General features: G+C 32.2%; 1 protein-coding gene across 7 annotated transcripts in view; it reads left to right on the top strand.

The window, feature by feature from the left end:
- The window catches only part of GRIK2 (glutamate ionotropic receptor kainate type subunit 2), a 387,751-nt gene that overhangs the window by 224,088 nt on the left and 146,318 nt on the right, over positions 1-17,345 (top strand). For all 7 annotated transcript variants that reach the window (XM_066547537.1, XM_066547535.1, XM_066547533.1 and 4 more), the window contains 2 exons: positions 3,934-4,047; positions 12,207-12,413. In XM_066547537.1, the coding sequence (XP_066403634.1) occupies positions 3,934-4,047; positions 12,207-12,413 (321 nt within the window). The remainder of the gene's footprint in view (positions 1-3,933; positions 4,048-12,206; positions 12,414-17,345) is intronic.

Here is a 17,345-nt window from a genome sequence, read left to right on the forward strand (position 1 = left end):
ACACTCCAGCATAATAAATTATAATTTAAATTGCAGTCAATCAGTCTTTACACTGAGGCTGCATTGTGAGGAAAATTATTTTATACTTCAAGGAGATAGCAAATACCTGAATTTAATATCACTTTTGATATGAAAATTTGTCACTGAAGAAGAATCACATATCCTGAATAAGAGATGTTACAACTGGCTTGAAGCCTTGTTCAGAAACTTTCACAGGTGGCAAAGGGAGAAAAAAAGAGAGGGAAAAAAAAAGAAAGACGTAGTAAATCTGTGGGATCCAGAAGTATTAAAGTATTGTTATTTATATTATATTTGGCAAAGAAGGCATGAATATTAATATAACTGAAGAAAGGAAAATAAATTAAGCAATTTGCAAATGGGAAATACAGAAATAAGAAGAAATGTTACTACCTCTAATGCAGTATAGTTATTTCCTTGATGTAATTACCACTACTACTAATTACTCCACAAAACTAAATAAAGAAGGTATAGATAAATTTGAAAAATCTTTGAGAGTTGAGCATGGTTCTGGCTGCTTAGTCCGTGGGTAGCACTGCAGAAAGGCAATGATCCTCCCTAATACAATGCTTGTGGCACTTCACTGTGAGTCATATTCACTGTTTTGATTGACTCAGAGCAAAAATAATGTTAATTTTCTCAGGAGAACTTTGAAGAAAAATCAAAAAGAATAATAGTTGAAAGTATACTTATCTATTCATGAAGATAAATCACTTTTGAAACATGCTGAAGTAAGAAAACTACTGAATTTTTGGGACTAGCAGCTCATGAGACTGAATCTCTGTTAAGTGCTCCAGAGCACAAGTAAACTCAGCACAATTTAAGTTTCACGAGTGGGCAGTGCTTCTTTTTTGAGGGAGATGTGAAATATTTTGATGGTTTTGGCTAGGACCGAGTTAATTTCCTTCATATAAGGTTGTATGGGGCTGTGATTTGGATTTGAGCTGAAAACAGCGTTGATAACAGGAATGTTTGAGCAATTGCTAAGCAGGCCTTATACAGAGTCAAGGCCTCTGTAGCCTGCAGAGCGACAAAGTGATGCTGGGTGGGCATGTCCAGCTGGGTGGGAATATCTGGTCTTGAGGGACTTCAGTAACCTGATAGTTACCTGGAAGTAACTATGTAAATATGTGGAAGCTTGGATGCAGGTTTTTAACGCTTGACATGAGTTTGGGAAATTGTATTCCATGTTCCTGAGGACCACTGCAATTACCACGTTACAGAATACTCTATGATATTTAATGATGAATGCAGCTCTTGGAATTGTTTCAGCTTAAATAAGCTGATTCTTGCCTAAGCTAATTCCTTCCATCATTTTTCTTTGTCTCACTGTGGAGCACATGTTAATGGGTACACCTGGTTTGGATCCTGTACTTTGGATAATAAGTGTTAAAATATTCAGATTGGCATGGTCCCTTTAGAATAGTTTAGCCATTTAGGAGAATTGGAAAGAATAGTAGGAGATTGAGGGCTTGACAATATAGTCAATATTTACAATAAATTTACTGTGTGAATGTTCTCTCTAAAGTGTATATATGAATACCTGTTTCACATTTTAAGAAAATTTGTAAGTTTGTTTAAAACAAAAGGGATGCAATAAGTTAAATTATAGCTTGTTTGAATTTCGGTTATAGACTACCTTGATGCACTTTTCCTTCATTTTGGCTTTTAAACTTTTCTAGTAAAAACACATTGGCAATTCTATTCAGTTCAAAAAGCTACTTACAAATTAAAACAATGTGCTGAAACAAATAGGAAATAATTAACTTGCTGCATTGTTTTTGCAAAACTTTTCTGTAAGAAGCAGATTTGAAAATACATGTCTGTGATTTGGGAGCTAAACACATCAGTAACATATAAGAACCTGTGGTACAAATTGTTGGGTTTGAGATCATCAACAAAGATAATCCAAAGAAAGTTTAATTTTGAACCTCTGATTTTGGTCCATTTCTTATATTTTTGGTTAACAAAAGCAGCAGCAAAAGTACAATTAATCTAATTTAGAAAAATAATAAATCAATTTATCAAGACAGAAGTTTCTTTTTAAAGTAATGCTGTTGATAATTCTTATAGGTCTGCAGTAGATTAAGTCTGTAGTTAGATAAAATCCAGATTCTAACAGTTGATATTCTTTTGCTTGTGCTTCTGACTATGTCAAAAAGTAGGAGAGGATATATTTTAGTTACCAATGTCTTACCTTTTGCCAATATAAATTTGAATTATAAACATGAATTTGAACAAAGCAAATGATTTAATGAATTTAGGATTTGAAATTGATCATATAAAATGTTGGTGTTTCCTCAGAAATTTTTGTGCTACTTGTGTACCTGAAGTTATATCTCATAGAGGAGATTAATTCAGCTTCAGTTATGTAGCATCAGGCTCTAGTTCTCATCTTTGTCGTTCCTTGTTATTCTACTCTAGTTTCATCTTTGAAGTAAAGCAAACACCATGATTGTCATAATTAGCAGAACACTGCAATTAAATGTTAGCAACCCTTTTAAAATTTCTTGGTTGCGGCCAAGCTGCAAGGCTGAACATTTTGTGTTTTCTGAAAGCCTTTCAATTCACTAAATCAAATTGTATTAAAACAGTAAATGAAGGAGAGATTTTTTGGTAGCAAGACTTGATTTCAATACTTTGAAATGATGTGTTAGGTGGGTTTTTTTCCAAATGTATTTCTGAGACACACATATTCTTTCTTCCCTCCATGATTCTTTGATCAGCTTATGAGGTACTGAATGACCAAGTTCAAAAGAGTGACTTCTTGAAACTGAGTGTTAAGCAAGGAAGACAGAGAAAATATTGATTCCTGTGGGATAGAAAATTGTAGAAAAAGAGAACAAATTTGTCTTTTCTTTATTAAAACATCCACTGATTCGTGCTCTGCTGTAGTCTCAATTTACGAAATGGAACTCTTTTTATCCACACCACCTTACATCTTAAATTTACTTTACAGCTCTGTGGCAACAAATCACTTGAAAGTATACAAACAGTCTTTCCGGGCTCAGTTGAAAAGATAATTTTAACAAATTGTGTGTGTTTATATACATACATACATATATTTGCAATGAATCCTTATAGAAATGCTTAATTTTTGTCTAGGTTTAGTTTTAAAATATCTTTACCTTGTGTTATAGATACTACTTAGTACTTAAAATTATGTTTAAAATTGTGTCTAAAACCAAAATAAGACATATTTGTGGGCGTTTTCCTAGACAATGGAGTAATAAAAACATTCTGATTTCTAAAATGGGTAGTTATATTTACCATTATAATTGTATAGGAATGAAAATGCAGATAAGTTACAGATAAGCCTCATTACTTACTACTTAGTATGAAAGTCTGTCCTTGACCTGAACTTTAAAGCACAACCTTGTATGTTCTTTGATAAAAATCCTATAGATTTTATTTTGAAGTATAAAATGTCAAAATACTCATGTGTTGAAGATTTATCTATAAATAAATTGGGTTATTGCCTGTTCCTGTCTTCTCCATTACTTTTTCCCAAAAACATATTTTGTCCTGCTGTTCTCTCTGATCACAGAAAAGGGTAAATCCTTTTGAAGAGACAATGCTCTCTTCTCTGCAAATTAATTTCTCCCAGTTATCTTCAGATGTGGTTTATCTTGAGAAATGGAAAATTAAGTATTAAGAGCAGCTTTAGATATTCTTTATATAATTTTTACACACTAACGTCACACTTCACAAAACATAATTTAGGGTATTGCTAAACATATTTTAAATAACCAGACTTTAAATGTAATGACAGAGAAAACTGAAACAAAATTTAATAATAATTCTTATCAATCAATTTTTTTTCCCTGTAACAATCTGTTTTTTCTTAAAGCGCTCTTTTCTAGATGCTGAATTGTAGCTAATGGGTGATTTACACGGTAATTTACTGTTTTATAGGTTGGAACTTGGGATCCGTTGAGCGGCCTTAACATGACAGAGAATCAGAAAGGAAAACCAGCAAACATCACAGATTCCCTGTCCAATCGCTCTTTAATTGTCACTACCATCTTGGTAAGCAATTGTATTTGCTTCCCTGAGATACAGTTATGCAGAAAAACTGATAGAGTGTGACACACTAATTGCAGTAGTAGTGAACAGTCTGCAGTGTGCGTTACCATTACTTAGAATTTACTTGGAATTACTTGGAATTTATGGTGTCAGGAGTGAACACCAGTTGATAAACCAGTCATGAATGTTTACTCTTACCTGCATTGTGAGCAGGTTATCCTGATTTTAGAGTTATGTTAATTGATTAGTAATTTAACTTTTCTTATTATTGGCTGAATTGTTTTCTTCTTTACAAAGCTGCTTTTTTCAACCCTGTGAGATCACAAAAGATAATTGGTTTTAAAGTGCGTTTTGTCTGTTAGCCTGATGATTTTAGCCAGCAAAAATTTATTACTTTTGTTTGCTATTCTGACACCTCAAAGGAAAGTACAAAATATTTAGAATTGCTCTTGCTCAATTATTGAGATGAAATTTTTAGTTATACAGAGATGTAATTGATCCTTCAAACTAGACAAGAAGAAACAATTTGAGTAACTTCTGTATTATTTTCACTGTTGACAAATTCATAGCAGTGAATGAAGTATTTTTTATTTATAAATAAACACATTTATTTATGTAAAAATACGTGTTCATTTATTTCCTCACAGTAATTTTGAAATAGTAATTTTAATTTCAATGCAAATTTAAAATTTTCCAGAAGTTTGTCTGGTAAGTTTGTCTGTTGCCACCATTATCATGAATTTGCAGATATTACAAAAGAATCTGCTTCCTGGTGGTTGTATACTTTATTAAGAATCTTTTACCTACCAACGTGTATTATGACATTTCAAACTAGAATGAATTTTTACAGGTGTATAGACACAAATGCCAGTGTGCTTTTAACCTTTTATGTAACATAAGTCATATAATTCCATACAGTTTTCACTGCTTATAAGGTTTTTTTACAAGTGATAGAAAATCTTCTGAAATCCTTCACTTCATTTATTTTACTAATTGAAAAATACACAGCAGATATACAAAATGGAACATGACTGACTCACTTTCAGATGTAATTTCTTGTTATGCTAAGACAAGCACAGATTTACCACAACTTCCTCTTGTACCATTAATTATAGTGATGGTCTGCTATAGTTATAATTTAATTTATAAATTTATAATTCTTTGTTTGAATGTCATGTATTCTCTTATATTAAAAGCATGTCCTCTAGAGTTTTATTCTGTCAATTTTCTTCCCACTGACTTTCATATGTTTCCTACATGTAAAAACTACTGCATTATCAAGTAAATTTTATTAATAATTCCAATTCCACTCTCTCTATACTGCTATTCCTTTGTACCAGATATACTGCCTAGGATTTTTCTTGATACTATTCACTGATCTGTAACCTTAATTCATGTGAACCTACTGGCTGCTAGAATTCCTGCTTTACAGAACAAAGTCCTGTCTCTGCCAGTGACCTGCTCCCTTTGTTACTCAGTAATGAACCAGCCTTTGCATCTCCACTCTTCAGTAGCCATCATTGTGTGCTTGATTCCAGACTGTGATAACAAAACTGCATCAATCCCCACAAGATTACATAAGAAACACTCAATAATTCAGGGTATTCCAAGTTTGTTTGTGTTTTAACATCTGCCTGTTGATGAGGTTTGAGTTAATATACTCCAAGTATCATATTGCTCTTATATAGTGATACTGGCATGATTTTGGTTGAAATAATTAACTCAAGAAATGGTAAATAGCAGAAATGTAAATACCAGTGTTGTCAGTGAGCACTGATTTTAATCTGGTAAAGCTCACAATAGAAGACTCCTGAGATTCAAGAGAAAAGCTGCTTTCTGTAATCAAGGATACCCTTTCTCTTAAGAGCTAACTTTTGGTTAGTGGTCTTTTAAAAGTATCGATCTTCTTTGCAGGTATCTAAATAATGCATGAAAAAAAAAAAAAGACTTTAAATTGGTGTCACAAGTTGCTCCCTTGTAGCTGCCTTTTTCACTTCAGTTATTGTTTAGTAAAAGTTTTGGTAATTGCAGCTGTTCCTTTCAACTATGAAGAAAGGTACTCAGAAGAAGTGGTACAAATTGGAAGAGCTGTACTTGGAATAGTAAAAAGAACCCAAACCATTTTTGGTGCAGAAACATATGTACTAGCTGTATTTGCTAGTTTTATCTTTTTTATGCTTTAAGAATATGTTTCTGTTGAACAGAAAGCAAATTAATGAATATTCATTTTTGTAGCAATGCAAGGGAACAATAGAAAATGCTAAAGCTCCTAGAAATATACCTACATCATCAGCTTTTCTCTCCTTTTTTGTCTGCAAAATCTTGCTTAGATGAAAAAAGAAAAGGCAATTCTATGATTTAAGCTATTCATATGGTTTTCCTATGATGTTTTCTTCACTTTGAGAATTCCCTACAATAGTCTATAGTAGACTGCCAGCTGGGGAGCCTTAATCATTTTTCTCTGTAGTTTGCCTTAATGCTCACTTTTTATTTAAATATCCCAGTCTTTCTTTTATTTTTAATTCTGAAATTTGGAGCAATATCTTTTTCCTCCTATATTTTGCAGTCATTTAGATCTTTACAGCTGTAAGTATACCCTGCATTTCTACTGGTGGCTGAGTCTCTAGAAGAAGAAAAATATATTGATGGGAAAAGTAATAAAATATAAACTGTAATTCATAAATTCATCTACTGTACGGAAGGACAGAACTATGTGCTCCTTTTTGTCTTGAGTTTTTCATTTCACAGGTAGCAAGCTGAAAGATTATTCCTTGGTTTCTCAATTCAATGCTCTCTTCTGGACAGGGACAGGGATTCTCAGGACTTCAACCTTTCTCAGAAATCAACCTACATGTAGTTTTTGTGAAGAAACCTGTCTGATTTCCAAGTTCTGAACCCATAGCAGCCCCAGCACCAACTGAGCATGTCCACTGGAGAGATAGGTCTTTTTAGGGAAGGGCGGAAACTTTTGAAAGACAATAAGTATGCTGGTTTTTTATCTTTTATAATCATAGCTTTTAATATATCAATCCTTTTGATACTATTACTTTGCTTTATTTTAAAACCATCTGCATTGAAACTTCAGAATTTCTTTCTCATTTAAAAAGTCTACTTTTTGAATATTCTGCATTTAGAAAAACAAACCAAACAAAAAACCTACAGAAAACAAATTTTCAACTTCAGTAATAAGGATTTATTATTATTTGATTCTCCTAAATTGACTCCTACCAGAACTCTGTAACATTTCTTCTCTTTAGACTTTAGATGTAAGTATCTAAATGTTTTTGTTCTTGTATATCTTCTACTCCAAACTTGAGAGAGTTTTAACTTTGGAATTCAATTTCCATGTTTATAAAGGTATGTGTATGGTACTTAGGGCATTTTTGATGCTAATTTCATACCAGCCTGTACATATTATCATTCTGGTTCATATGCCCTGTTCTGCTAAAATAAATGCTTGTTTCCTTTCCTGTGTAGCTTTTATGTACTTTTCTGTATCTGCTTACATCAAAGCTTAGAAAAGCTCACAGTTGTCAAGTTTAATTTTTCCAAGGAATGTGTGAAAGTTATGAAAGGTGTGTGATGTTCTCAATTTAGTAGTTTTTGTTACTTCGCATTTGAAAAGTGAAATTACCTTTTTTATTGTACTTCCCTTAAAAAAATTGGTTTGAATTAGGAATTCAAATTCAAGGAATAGAATTAGAAGGAACTAGAAGGAATACTTATAAAATTTTTTAAACAATTTTACTTGGTTCAAAGTATAGTATTCCCACATTGTATTTTATTGATATATACTGCTTTATCAAATGGGTAGTGCATAATTTCTCTCCCTTTTCTCTTGGATGCCCAAGTATGAATTTTCAGTGGCCAAATTTTAAATTAATATTAAAAGAATATTAAAATTAAAAGAATAAATTTACTTGCTATCTTTATAATAGTGGATCACCCATCAATTGTTTTGATTGATAGTAATTAGTTGCTTCACCTCTCCCACTAGAATTTTGACTGCCTATTGTGAAAACCTATTGTGTATTCCTTCTATCTGATATAAATGTTAAGAAAATGTGGCAGTCTTCTAACACTCCAGTATCCAACCTTCTGGTGAGCAGAAGCTAATCATCAAAATCTCTGTTCTAACACTGGCAAATTTTCAAATGGTTCTCCTCTTTTCATCATCAGGCCTTCCACTTTCCTTTTGTTGATTTATTAATTTTATTTTGCTTTATTTTTCTTTTCTCAATACTATTGGCAGTAATAAATTTTATATTCTTTTAAAAATATGCTATTCCATGTTGAAATTATGAAGGAAAAAATATGTTTGATTAATATTAATAAAAAATTAAAGAACTTGAAATTTAAAATTTGTTGTAATTTTTAGTAATATCTTTGTAGTTGAAATGCAATATAACTCACAGGAATAATTCAAGTAAATATTTATTATTCAAATCTGAAAAGAAAAAGGGGAAGTTGAAGAAAATTGTTTCTTAGAATGTGTGCTTTTATTCAAGCATTAGCTGTACATTTTTAAAACTAAAACCAGACTGTAACGTTACAAAGTTAATTAATTTTCAAATATTTGTCTTCTATTTGCTGATATGATTTTTAATCTACCTGTGATTCCACTGTTCCTTGCAGCCATACCTTTATTTGCAGTATTTTAGCTAAGTTTACTTTTCAGTAAATTTTCTCAGAAAAAGGATTTGTTGCATTTACAATTTTATTTGCACTCTCACTTGGAGTGCTTATCTGGCTTGGGATGGGGCTCTTCTGCATCCCTCTTCGCCAAAGATATTTTAGTCCAATGAGACATCAAATGATGACTTTGATCTTAAAATTTTGTAACAAGCTGTTACAAAATTTGTAACCTATTGTTAATTTAGAGTAGCAATGTTTCCTGGAAACATTGTGTCATCCTCAGGATTCATTCTGGAGTCTACAGTCAGAGTTTAATCAGTGACTTTTTGTTTCCAAGCTACTCATGTCATTCCAAGCAATAATAAAAGAGCTAATGGAAGATGTTCCCCTAATTTCCTGGGGAGATGTGTCCCGTTGAAAGACTTAATTTCAACTGAAGCTGTTTAGAAGATTTTGAGTACTGGATTTGTGATGTGGTCTAGGAATTTTTAAGGGTCGTGTTTTCAGGAACTGAAGGAAGAAAAGAAATTGTGAACAATGTTAAAATAATTATAAACCAGCTGCCAATCTACATATCAGTCAGTTTAAAAAGTGAATGATTTTGGTGGAAATGACAATCCACCAAGAAGCAATGGTGATTGTACATTTAATAAATAGAGACTTTCCTGAGAGTGGGTTTAGCAACCAGTTTTATGGTAGCCCATTCTACAAGTTTAAAGCTTGAGCAAATGAAGCATGTAGAACCCTTTGCATGCACTTGTTCAGGATACCTGGATGCCATGCTCAGTATTTAGAATGTTTATTACTCGAGGAAAAAGCAAATTAGAGAAAACATTTGGATTAATAAGAGCTATTACAGATGAAGCTGCCAACACCAACCCTGCTCAAGTTGCATCAGAAATCACTTTACATAGCAAGTAAAAGATCTGAAGAGAAAAAACCCCTAATGCTTTGTGTAGTAGAAGACTATAAGAAAAAGTAGCAGTAAGAAATTACTTAATGTAGGATAGAAGAAATTACTTAATGTAGGATAGGAAGTGCATTAAGAGAGTATTAATAACTTATTGATCAGTCTTCTCATCAAAAGTTAAAAATCATTGAATAGTTGTACAGATACTATTGTAGACCTTGTCCAAGTTGGCCAGAGTAAAGACTATAAATGATTTGGAGTTGGAGCTAAGAATTCCAGAAAGTGTTGTAAGAATTTTTTATTTTTCCTTATCAAAATTTAAAAAAGCATCAGCAGAACAGATAAAATGTCTGAGGATTTCTATAGGATCTGATAGAAAAATATGTAGGAATTTATCAATGACCTGAATTGCTCAATGAAGAAAATCTTGCTGTGATTATTAAGTAAAGGAGAATTAAAAGCATAAATTGACAAATATATGTCCTCCCTGATATTGCACATATTTAAATTCTGTCCCAGATAACTCAGGATTGCTTGGAATGGGAGACAGAGACAAAAATGTTGTCAAGAATTTTTCCAGGATTCCAGACATTGGGGGATGTGTAAGGCTGTAGATATCTGAACAACTCTGAGAGCAAATGTCTTGTATCTGTGTGTATGAGCATTCCAAGCTACATTGGAATTCCTTCATGCCTACAGAACAGGCCGTGACACTGTGTAAGCACTAGCTCAGCAGTAATGAAAATATTCCTGTGTTATAACCCTGATTTGAGCACAAATCCAAACCATACTAGTTAATGTGAAGAAAATTGCTGCTACCCCAGAAATAAAGAGCACACTATGTTTTGTCATAGCATAGCTTCTGCCTGCCAAGGGGTGTGATTTCTTTAAGGAATTGTAATTTCACCTGAAAAATTGTTTTTCTTACAGTTATTTTCTTTGAGATATTTAATATAAACTTTCCAAGTTTAATAACAACTATTTTCACACATAGGTTTTGCTCTGATACCATTTCAATTTCTCAAGAATTATTTGGTGATCCTTGTCATTTAAGCCATTTTCAAATTTCACATTTTCTGTTAGGTCTTTGTTCTTGTCAGTACTACATCTTGAAGAGCTCTTCTGGAGTCATTTGTTTACCTGTTTTTTGAGAAATTTCTGTCAAAACATCCTAGTAGTTTGGCTGGACAATTTATTTCATGTTTGTTCTTTGCTAATTGTATAAATATCTGTGATGTACTTTCTGAAAATATGGCTGTAACCTTACTTATTTCAATAGGAGTATATAGCAGCTCTTTTAAGAACAAGATTCTTCCCTGCATTGTCTTTTTCATTTCTTTGGGTAAAATCTTATGTACTGAAGTTGCAGTTATATGTGGATATAACATTTAAATCATGGGAAAACTCAAGGCAGAAGATTACATTAGGAGTGTTGATTTATTAAAGCAGTCAGGTGCCTGTGGAATCAGGTGCCTTTGACCCCACTGAGTGCTGACGTGGGGATTCAGGACTGTAAGAATTTTCTTACGTTGTCCTGGAGAGTTTATCTGAATGTTCACTGAGTCTTGTGTTTGGTGCAATGATTGAATATACTATTATTTGTCTTACCTTACTTGTTTTTTTTTTTTCCTTTTTAATTATAAAAAATGAAAAGAATCTCTCCCAAAAGTGAGCAAAGACCTAGTTGCATATTTAACCTAACAAACACAGCTTGAATATTGGTTCTAAATTGCAGTGGAAAACTACCAATTGTTTTTTGTAATTTTCCCTTTCATTTTCTACTTGAGAAAGGCCACCCTGTACTGAGAAACAGATATAAAAATACTGTTTTGCAAAATGTAAATTTTCTTCCTATAATTATGGCTTTTCTGCCAATCATTTTAATTTGTTTGCTGTCTGCGCATCACTTAATGCAAAAAAATATTACATTGTGATTTGATTTAAACATTAGAAGATAAATTCTTAAAGAAATTTAATTCATTCTTCATGGAATGTCTATCATAGAACTTACTTTTTGTGTAAATGTTCTCAGGTTTTGCTGCAGTCTTGTAAATAGTAGCCTATAACTTGAGGCAACAGAGAAGTAGGTGCTTTCACTGACTTTTTCCTTCCCATGTGGGTTTTTTATGCTTTGCCTAACAAAGCATTGAGAAAACAGTTTAAATACTTGTATAAATAAAAGTGTAAAATCTAATATCTAAAATATTTCATCAATGTTTGGAGTTTTAATGAAATTTTTTCAGTTGCCAAAGCACGTTGTTTCTGCATTTTAAAAGGCTTATGTTGTCCATCCAAACAATACATTTTATATTACTGTATAATGCAAATAGTTAGGGAACACACTTAAATTTAGTGTGTATATGCATTCCTTGAAGACGTGTTGAGAGTGTATTTTTTTCCAAAAAAAAAAGACAAAGTGAATCTTTGAAAATATATGAAGACATCAGACATACACAGACAAAGCCAAAAGGATTCTGGTTTTCATATTATTTTGTTTTACAGGGAGTGATGTCATGAGTGTATGCATATGTAAGCACATGAGTGTCTACTACTTTAGGCTAAAATGAGAAGAAAGGTGTGGGGGCACTCATTATCCGTTCTGTCTTAATTCTTTCAGGAAGAGCCATATGTTATGTTCAAGAAGTCTGACAAACCCTTGTATGGAAATGATCGTTTTGAAGGTTATTGCATTGACCTCCTCAGGGAGCTGTCTACTATCCTTGGATTTTCCTATGAGATTAGACTGGTGGAAGATGGAAAGTATGGAGCCCAAGAAGATGCCAGCGGACAGTGGAATGGAATGGTTCGTGAATTAATTGATCATGTAAGTCAAGTTTTACAAGCTTTTAAATATGCATTTAGATTTCAAACCTTTTTATAAAAATTGTAAAACTTTTATGATAATTCTGTTTGAATACTACTGTTTTCAAGATGCAGATGTTTTAAGAATTGATGCAAGTAAATGGGTATCCATTATTTCTTTAGTGTAGAATTTGTAAAACAAAGTGTCTCTGTTTTGCCCATAGGCAGTGGTTGTTTTGGTCTAGTTTTTCCATAGCATATGTCTAAGTCAAAATGTGAAATAAATAGTACTCAGAATTTATTTCTGAGACCATATGTAAGAAGTTTTATAACAAAATTATTGTTTATAACAAAATTTGCTACAGCCATACAAGTGAGGGCTCCTTTTCTGATAGTGAATCTGAGATTTTTGTCTTAGAGAAATTTCTCTGTGTATAGTGTAAGCACACATATTATTTGATATATTCATCTTGAAATTTTTACAATAAAGCGCAGGAAGTAAGACAGAAGTGTCAACATATACTGATGGAACAAAGCAATGTCACACCAGATATCATTAGAATTGACTGTAAGTGATTAGGGGAGGTATTACTTCAGGTTCTTCAAAATATGCTTTCTCAGTTGGTCATGCCAGTTGAATTCTGTCTCTTAGAAAAATTTTGATAAATTTAAAAAGTTATGTCATTGTTCCTTTCTGCACTTATTTGGGTGAGTTGCTTGATAGCATTTTCTCTATAGACATGAGGTCAAAGATTGAGATGAAACATATTCTGCACATCACTGACATTTACAATAGATAGAAGACTGTAGTTAATTCAAGTGGAACCTCTTAATGATGGCAAAAGCTGCATGAATCACTTGAAACAATATTTACTGATCTTGTTTCAATTTGCTTTAAGATTTCAGCAGATGGGATGAAAGATGTGCTAATCAAATTATTCATATTTACTAGGAAGGTTGTGCTTCATGCTTTTCTAGTAAATGGTAATCTGGAATTGGTGTTGCAACAGATGTTGATTATGCCTGGCTTCACACGTTTAAGAAGAATGCGTGGGAGTATTATGATTATGTTATCTTTAAATGTGTGTATTTATAATACCTACACACACATAGAAAGCAAATTTATTTAGCCGGACTCTCTGTCCATCTCTATAAATGTGCATTTTTACACATGAATAAGTGCAAAGGCCTGTTAAACTATTAGATTTGATGCTTGTTAGGTAACATCCTCATCTGGAACTAATGTTCCATGATTGAGGTAGATATTGTGGAAGTATTTGTTCAGAATCAAATATAAATCACAGTTTCATCCACCTCTTATTATTCAGCCTTAAAGCATTCTTAAGAAAACTCTAGTATGGCCTCTGAAGCTTTACACTAAGATAATCTTGAAAAAAAAAAGCATTTGAACAAGTTGCAGAAGTAAAGTGTCAGAAACAGTAGCTTTCCCCATCTTTCCTCTTCATAACACAGAATGAAACAGGTAGTCTTTTCCCCATAAATAATATACAACTAAACACAGATTAAAATTTATTTTTATTTATTTCTTTTTGTTCTATTCGAATGATTTTTACTTAGGAGTCAGAAAAATTTAGAGACGGTGTTAGTACACATGGAAAATGTAGTCCAACTTCCTAATCTGGACCATAATTTTTACTAGTCTCTCTAAATTAAAAAATTTTTGCTTTAATTTTTTGTCTGGTTTTATCAATTCTTACTTTATAATCTATTTGAATGCATGCAATCTATTTGAATATATGCAATTTATTTATACATCTGTGCCCTTTATTTACATCCATGTTATTAGTAAAATTAGTTGCATTTTACTAGCAAGCAACACTTCAGACCTCAAAAGTGAGGTGAAAGAATTTAGTGAAGAACTCCAGACAGGCAGTTACCACATTGGGTGCTTCCATATGGTTAGTACTTCACATGCTCCATTAGCTTTCCCGTCTTTTTTTTCCCCTAGAGAATATTTTTAAATTGTTGTAAAGGTTTTCTTTCCTATAAAGTAATTTAATAAACTCAATTTGTTTATTTTTGAAAGATTAAATGATTCTATATTTTTCAACTAGAGTTTCTAATTAAAATAGACTACACAATAAAGATGGTTCTTAGCCATAGCAGTTAAATCTTTTGAAAGATGTTTTTAGAATTTTTTTTGGGTTTTTTTGTTTTATCTGTCAGTTAAGTTCAGAGAGAAAGGTCACCACGCTCTAGTATATATGTTTTCAAGGGTAACATGTAAAATGCATAATCCAAGAATAAATTAAATGGATAATTTTGGTATATTATGTGCATAGACAGGAAAATGAACCATTTATATAAAAGATTAAAAGTACTAAATAAATCTAAGATTTAAATAAACTGTTTAAATCAGCGTTTAGTCACTTTGCATAATTGCTGGGGCTTGAAAATCTAAATAAAATAAAGATAATGCTATCTGAGTTGAACTTAGCATATGATGTCAGTCTCAGGATTTAAATTTTATAGTATGAGCAGAGTCTGAAGCGTTTACATCAGGCTCTGTTTGTGTTCAATCTCCTTTTCCATAGTTTGCTTATGTTTCTTTCCTTGACTGTTTTATTTAGAGTTCACACCTGCATTCTTATATCAGTCTCCAAGCAATAAGTAGTTTCTTTTTGAATTTGTGGTAAATGCTGTCAGTGAAAATTATATAGTGATTCCTTCCCTTTGGCAACTGACAATGAATTCTTGTTGGAAAAAACACACTGGTCTCTGGAGTTGCAAATGTAAGACAAATATTAGCTAGGACAGCAAATACAGATGACATTTCCCTATGAATAAATTTTGAATTGAATTTTTCCACTTAAATGCTCTGATTTCTTTCCCACAATTTTTCATTGAGTATTTTATCCACTTCTCAAGTTAGTTCAAGATATGACTGCTACATTTTTAAGGGAGGAGGAGCTAAGTTCCAGATATCTCCATCTTTATGGATGAATTCTTCATAAAAAAGTATTCTTTCTTGCTGCCTTTGGTTCAAAAACCTTATGAAAGGACAGATTTATTGAAGGGGTTTTGAACTGAATCATAAATTCTGGAGAATTTCAGGTTGTTCTTAAGTACTAAAAGTTGTCATGTCACTGTCTTATATTGCATGTGACATATAGGTTAAGCATGCAAGTTATATTCCAATATAGCTAGCACAGACAGAATGAAAATATATAATTTTATTTGTAGAAAATTTGACATCCTACTTTACAGATCCAAAAGTACTTGAAAAAATTCTTAACATTGGGTTCCAAAACAGGAAAAAATTACTGTTTTATACTCTGACAAGGCTATAAATGAAAAATCCACTGGAAAATAATTTGTTATTATATATACATGATTAAAAATAATATTTTTGAGGGGTTCTTTGAATGATTCTTCTACAGCACAAAGCTTTTGCATTAAAAGTACACTTCAGGCCTTACAGGGTTTTTTTAATTCATAAATACTTACAGAAAAGGTCAAATTTTTAGATAATGATCTTTGATCATATGTGGGGATTAAATTGGAATTTTCTTTGTCTCTAAGAATACAATGGAATTTCAGCTTAGAGGAATTTTACACAGTTGAACATTTAGAAAGAACTTTTGAGTTTGAGTTAACTTTAGACATAATGTTTTTTACTTCACTATATTTTGAATTTTTCATAATCAATATCAATTTTTCAAAATAAATATACATCAAATACATTTTAAAAAAATAATAGTAGTAGCTTTTTATTCTTTTAATAACAGAATAGATGGTTTAAATATTTTTAGTGATTTTTCCTCCAATACCCTGTTGGTTTCTTTCTCTTATTTTAAATTAAGGTCTTTATCATCTTGAACACCTGTAGCCAAACTCTTTGTGTTATTGCGTAGAAGTCAAAAAAAAACACCTTCTAGTAACTGATTGTGTAGATGTTTGGTTCCTTCCTTTTTGAGCCAGTGAAATTTTATTTTCTTCCACCTTGTTTTTTCCACATTCTTCCATTTCAAATGTCATTTCATCATATTGTTTGGACTCTACCTCTTTCCTTCATACTTACAGGAAACCCTCCCATGTAGAAACTCACAAGGAAAGGCTACAGAACATCTCTTCCCTCTTTGTTCTTGTAATTTTCGTGGAAAAGGTCTGACAGTTGAGATTTTCAGTACAATGGAGGATAATTTAGCCATGACTCTTTTATTAGTGAAAATCTCAGAAGATTTGATGGCAATAGGCAATTAGAGAATCTTTAGGAAGGAAGGAAGGAAGGAAGGAAGGAAGGAAGGAAGGAAGGAAGGAAGGAAGGAAGGAAGGAAGGAAGGAAGGAAGGAAGGAAGGAAGGAAGGAAGGAAGGAAGGAAGGAAGGAAGGAAGGAAGGAAGGAAGGAAGGAAGGAAGGAAGGAAGGAAGGAAGGACAATATTTCTCTTTTCATCATTATTAAACTGGCTCAGCAGTAACACTGGTTGACTATCAGTGCTCTTTAAAGCACCATGTCACATTCATGGCTTCCCCATTTTCTTAGTGGAACTAGAATCTGCAACTGCATCTCAGGTGTCAAATGATGAAAATTTCACTCATGTTAAAGGTTTTCTATATATAAAAAAATTATCTCCAATGCTTTGAGGGGTAATAGACCATAAATAACATAGTGTTTTGGCAAGTCTGAAGTTCAGCTATTGATGCTTGAACCAGCAACTCTGGGAAATATACATAGATGGTAAGCTGAATGACTACTGATTTCCATTAACCCTGTTTTACTGTTGTATTTCTAGTATCTCAGTATTTTATTTTATTTTTACTACTTCTCCTAAAAAAATAAGACACAATTCACTTTTTCATGTTCTCTCTGTAAAAAAAAAAGTATAACAAAATAAATGCTGCTGTTTTGTTTCAGTTTTATTTTCCTTCTTGGTTTGTATTTTCAGCTTTTTCATGTTTTATTTATAATTTATCTCTTTCTGCATTTTTCTG

This window comes from Molothrus aeneus, chromosome 3 (genome assembly GCF_037042795.1).
Source record: "Molothrus aeneus isolate 106 chromosome 3, BPBGC_Maene_1.0, whole genome shotgun sequence".
NCBI classification, from domain to species: domain Eukaryota; kingdom Metazoa; phylum Chordata; class Aves; order Passeriformes; family Icteridae; genus Molothrus; species Molothrus aeneus.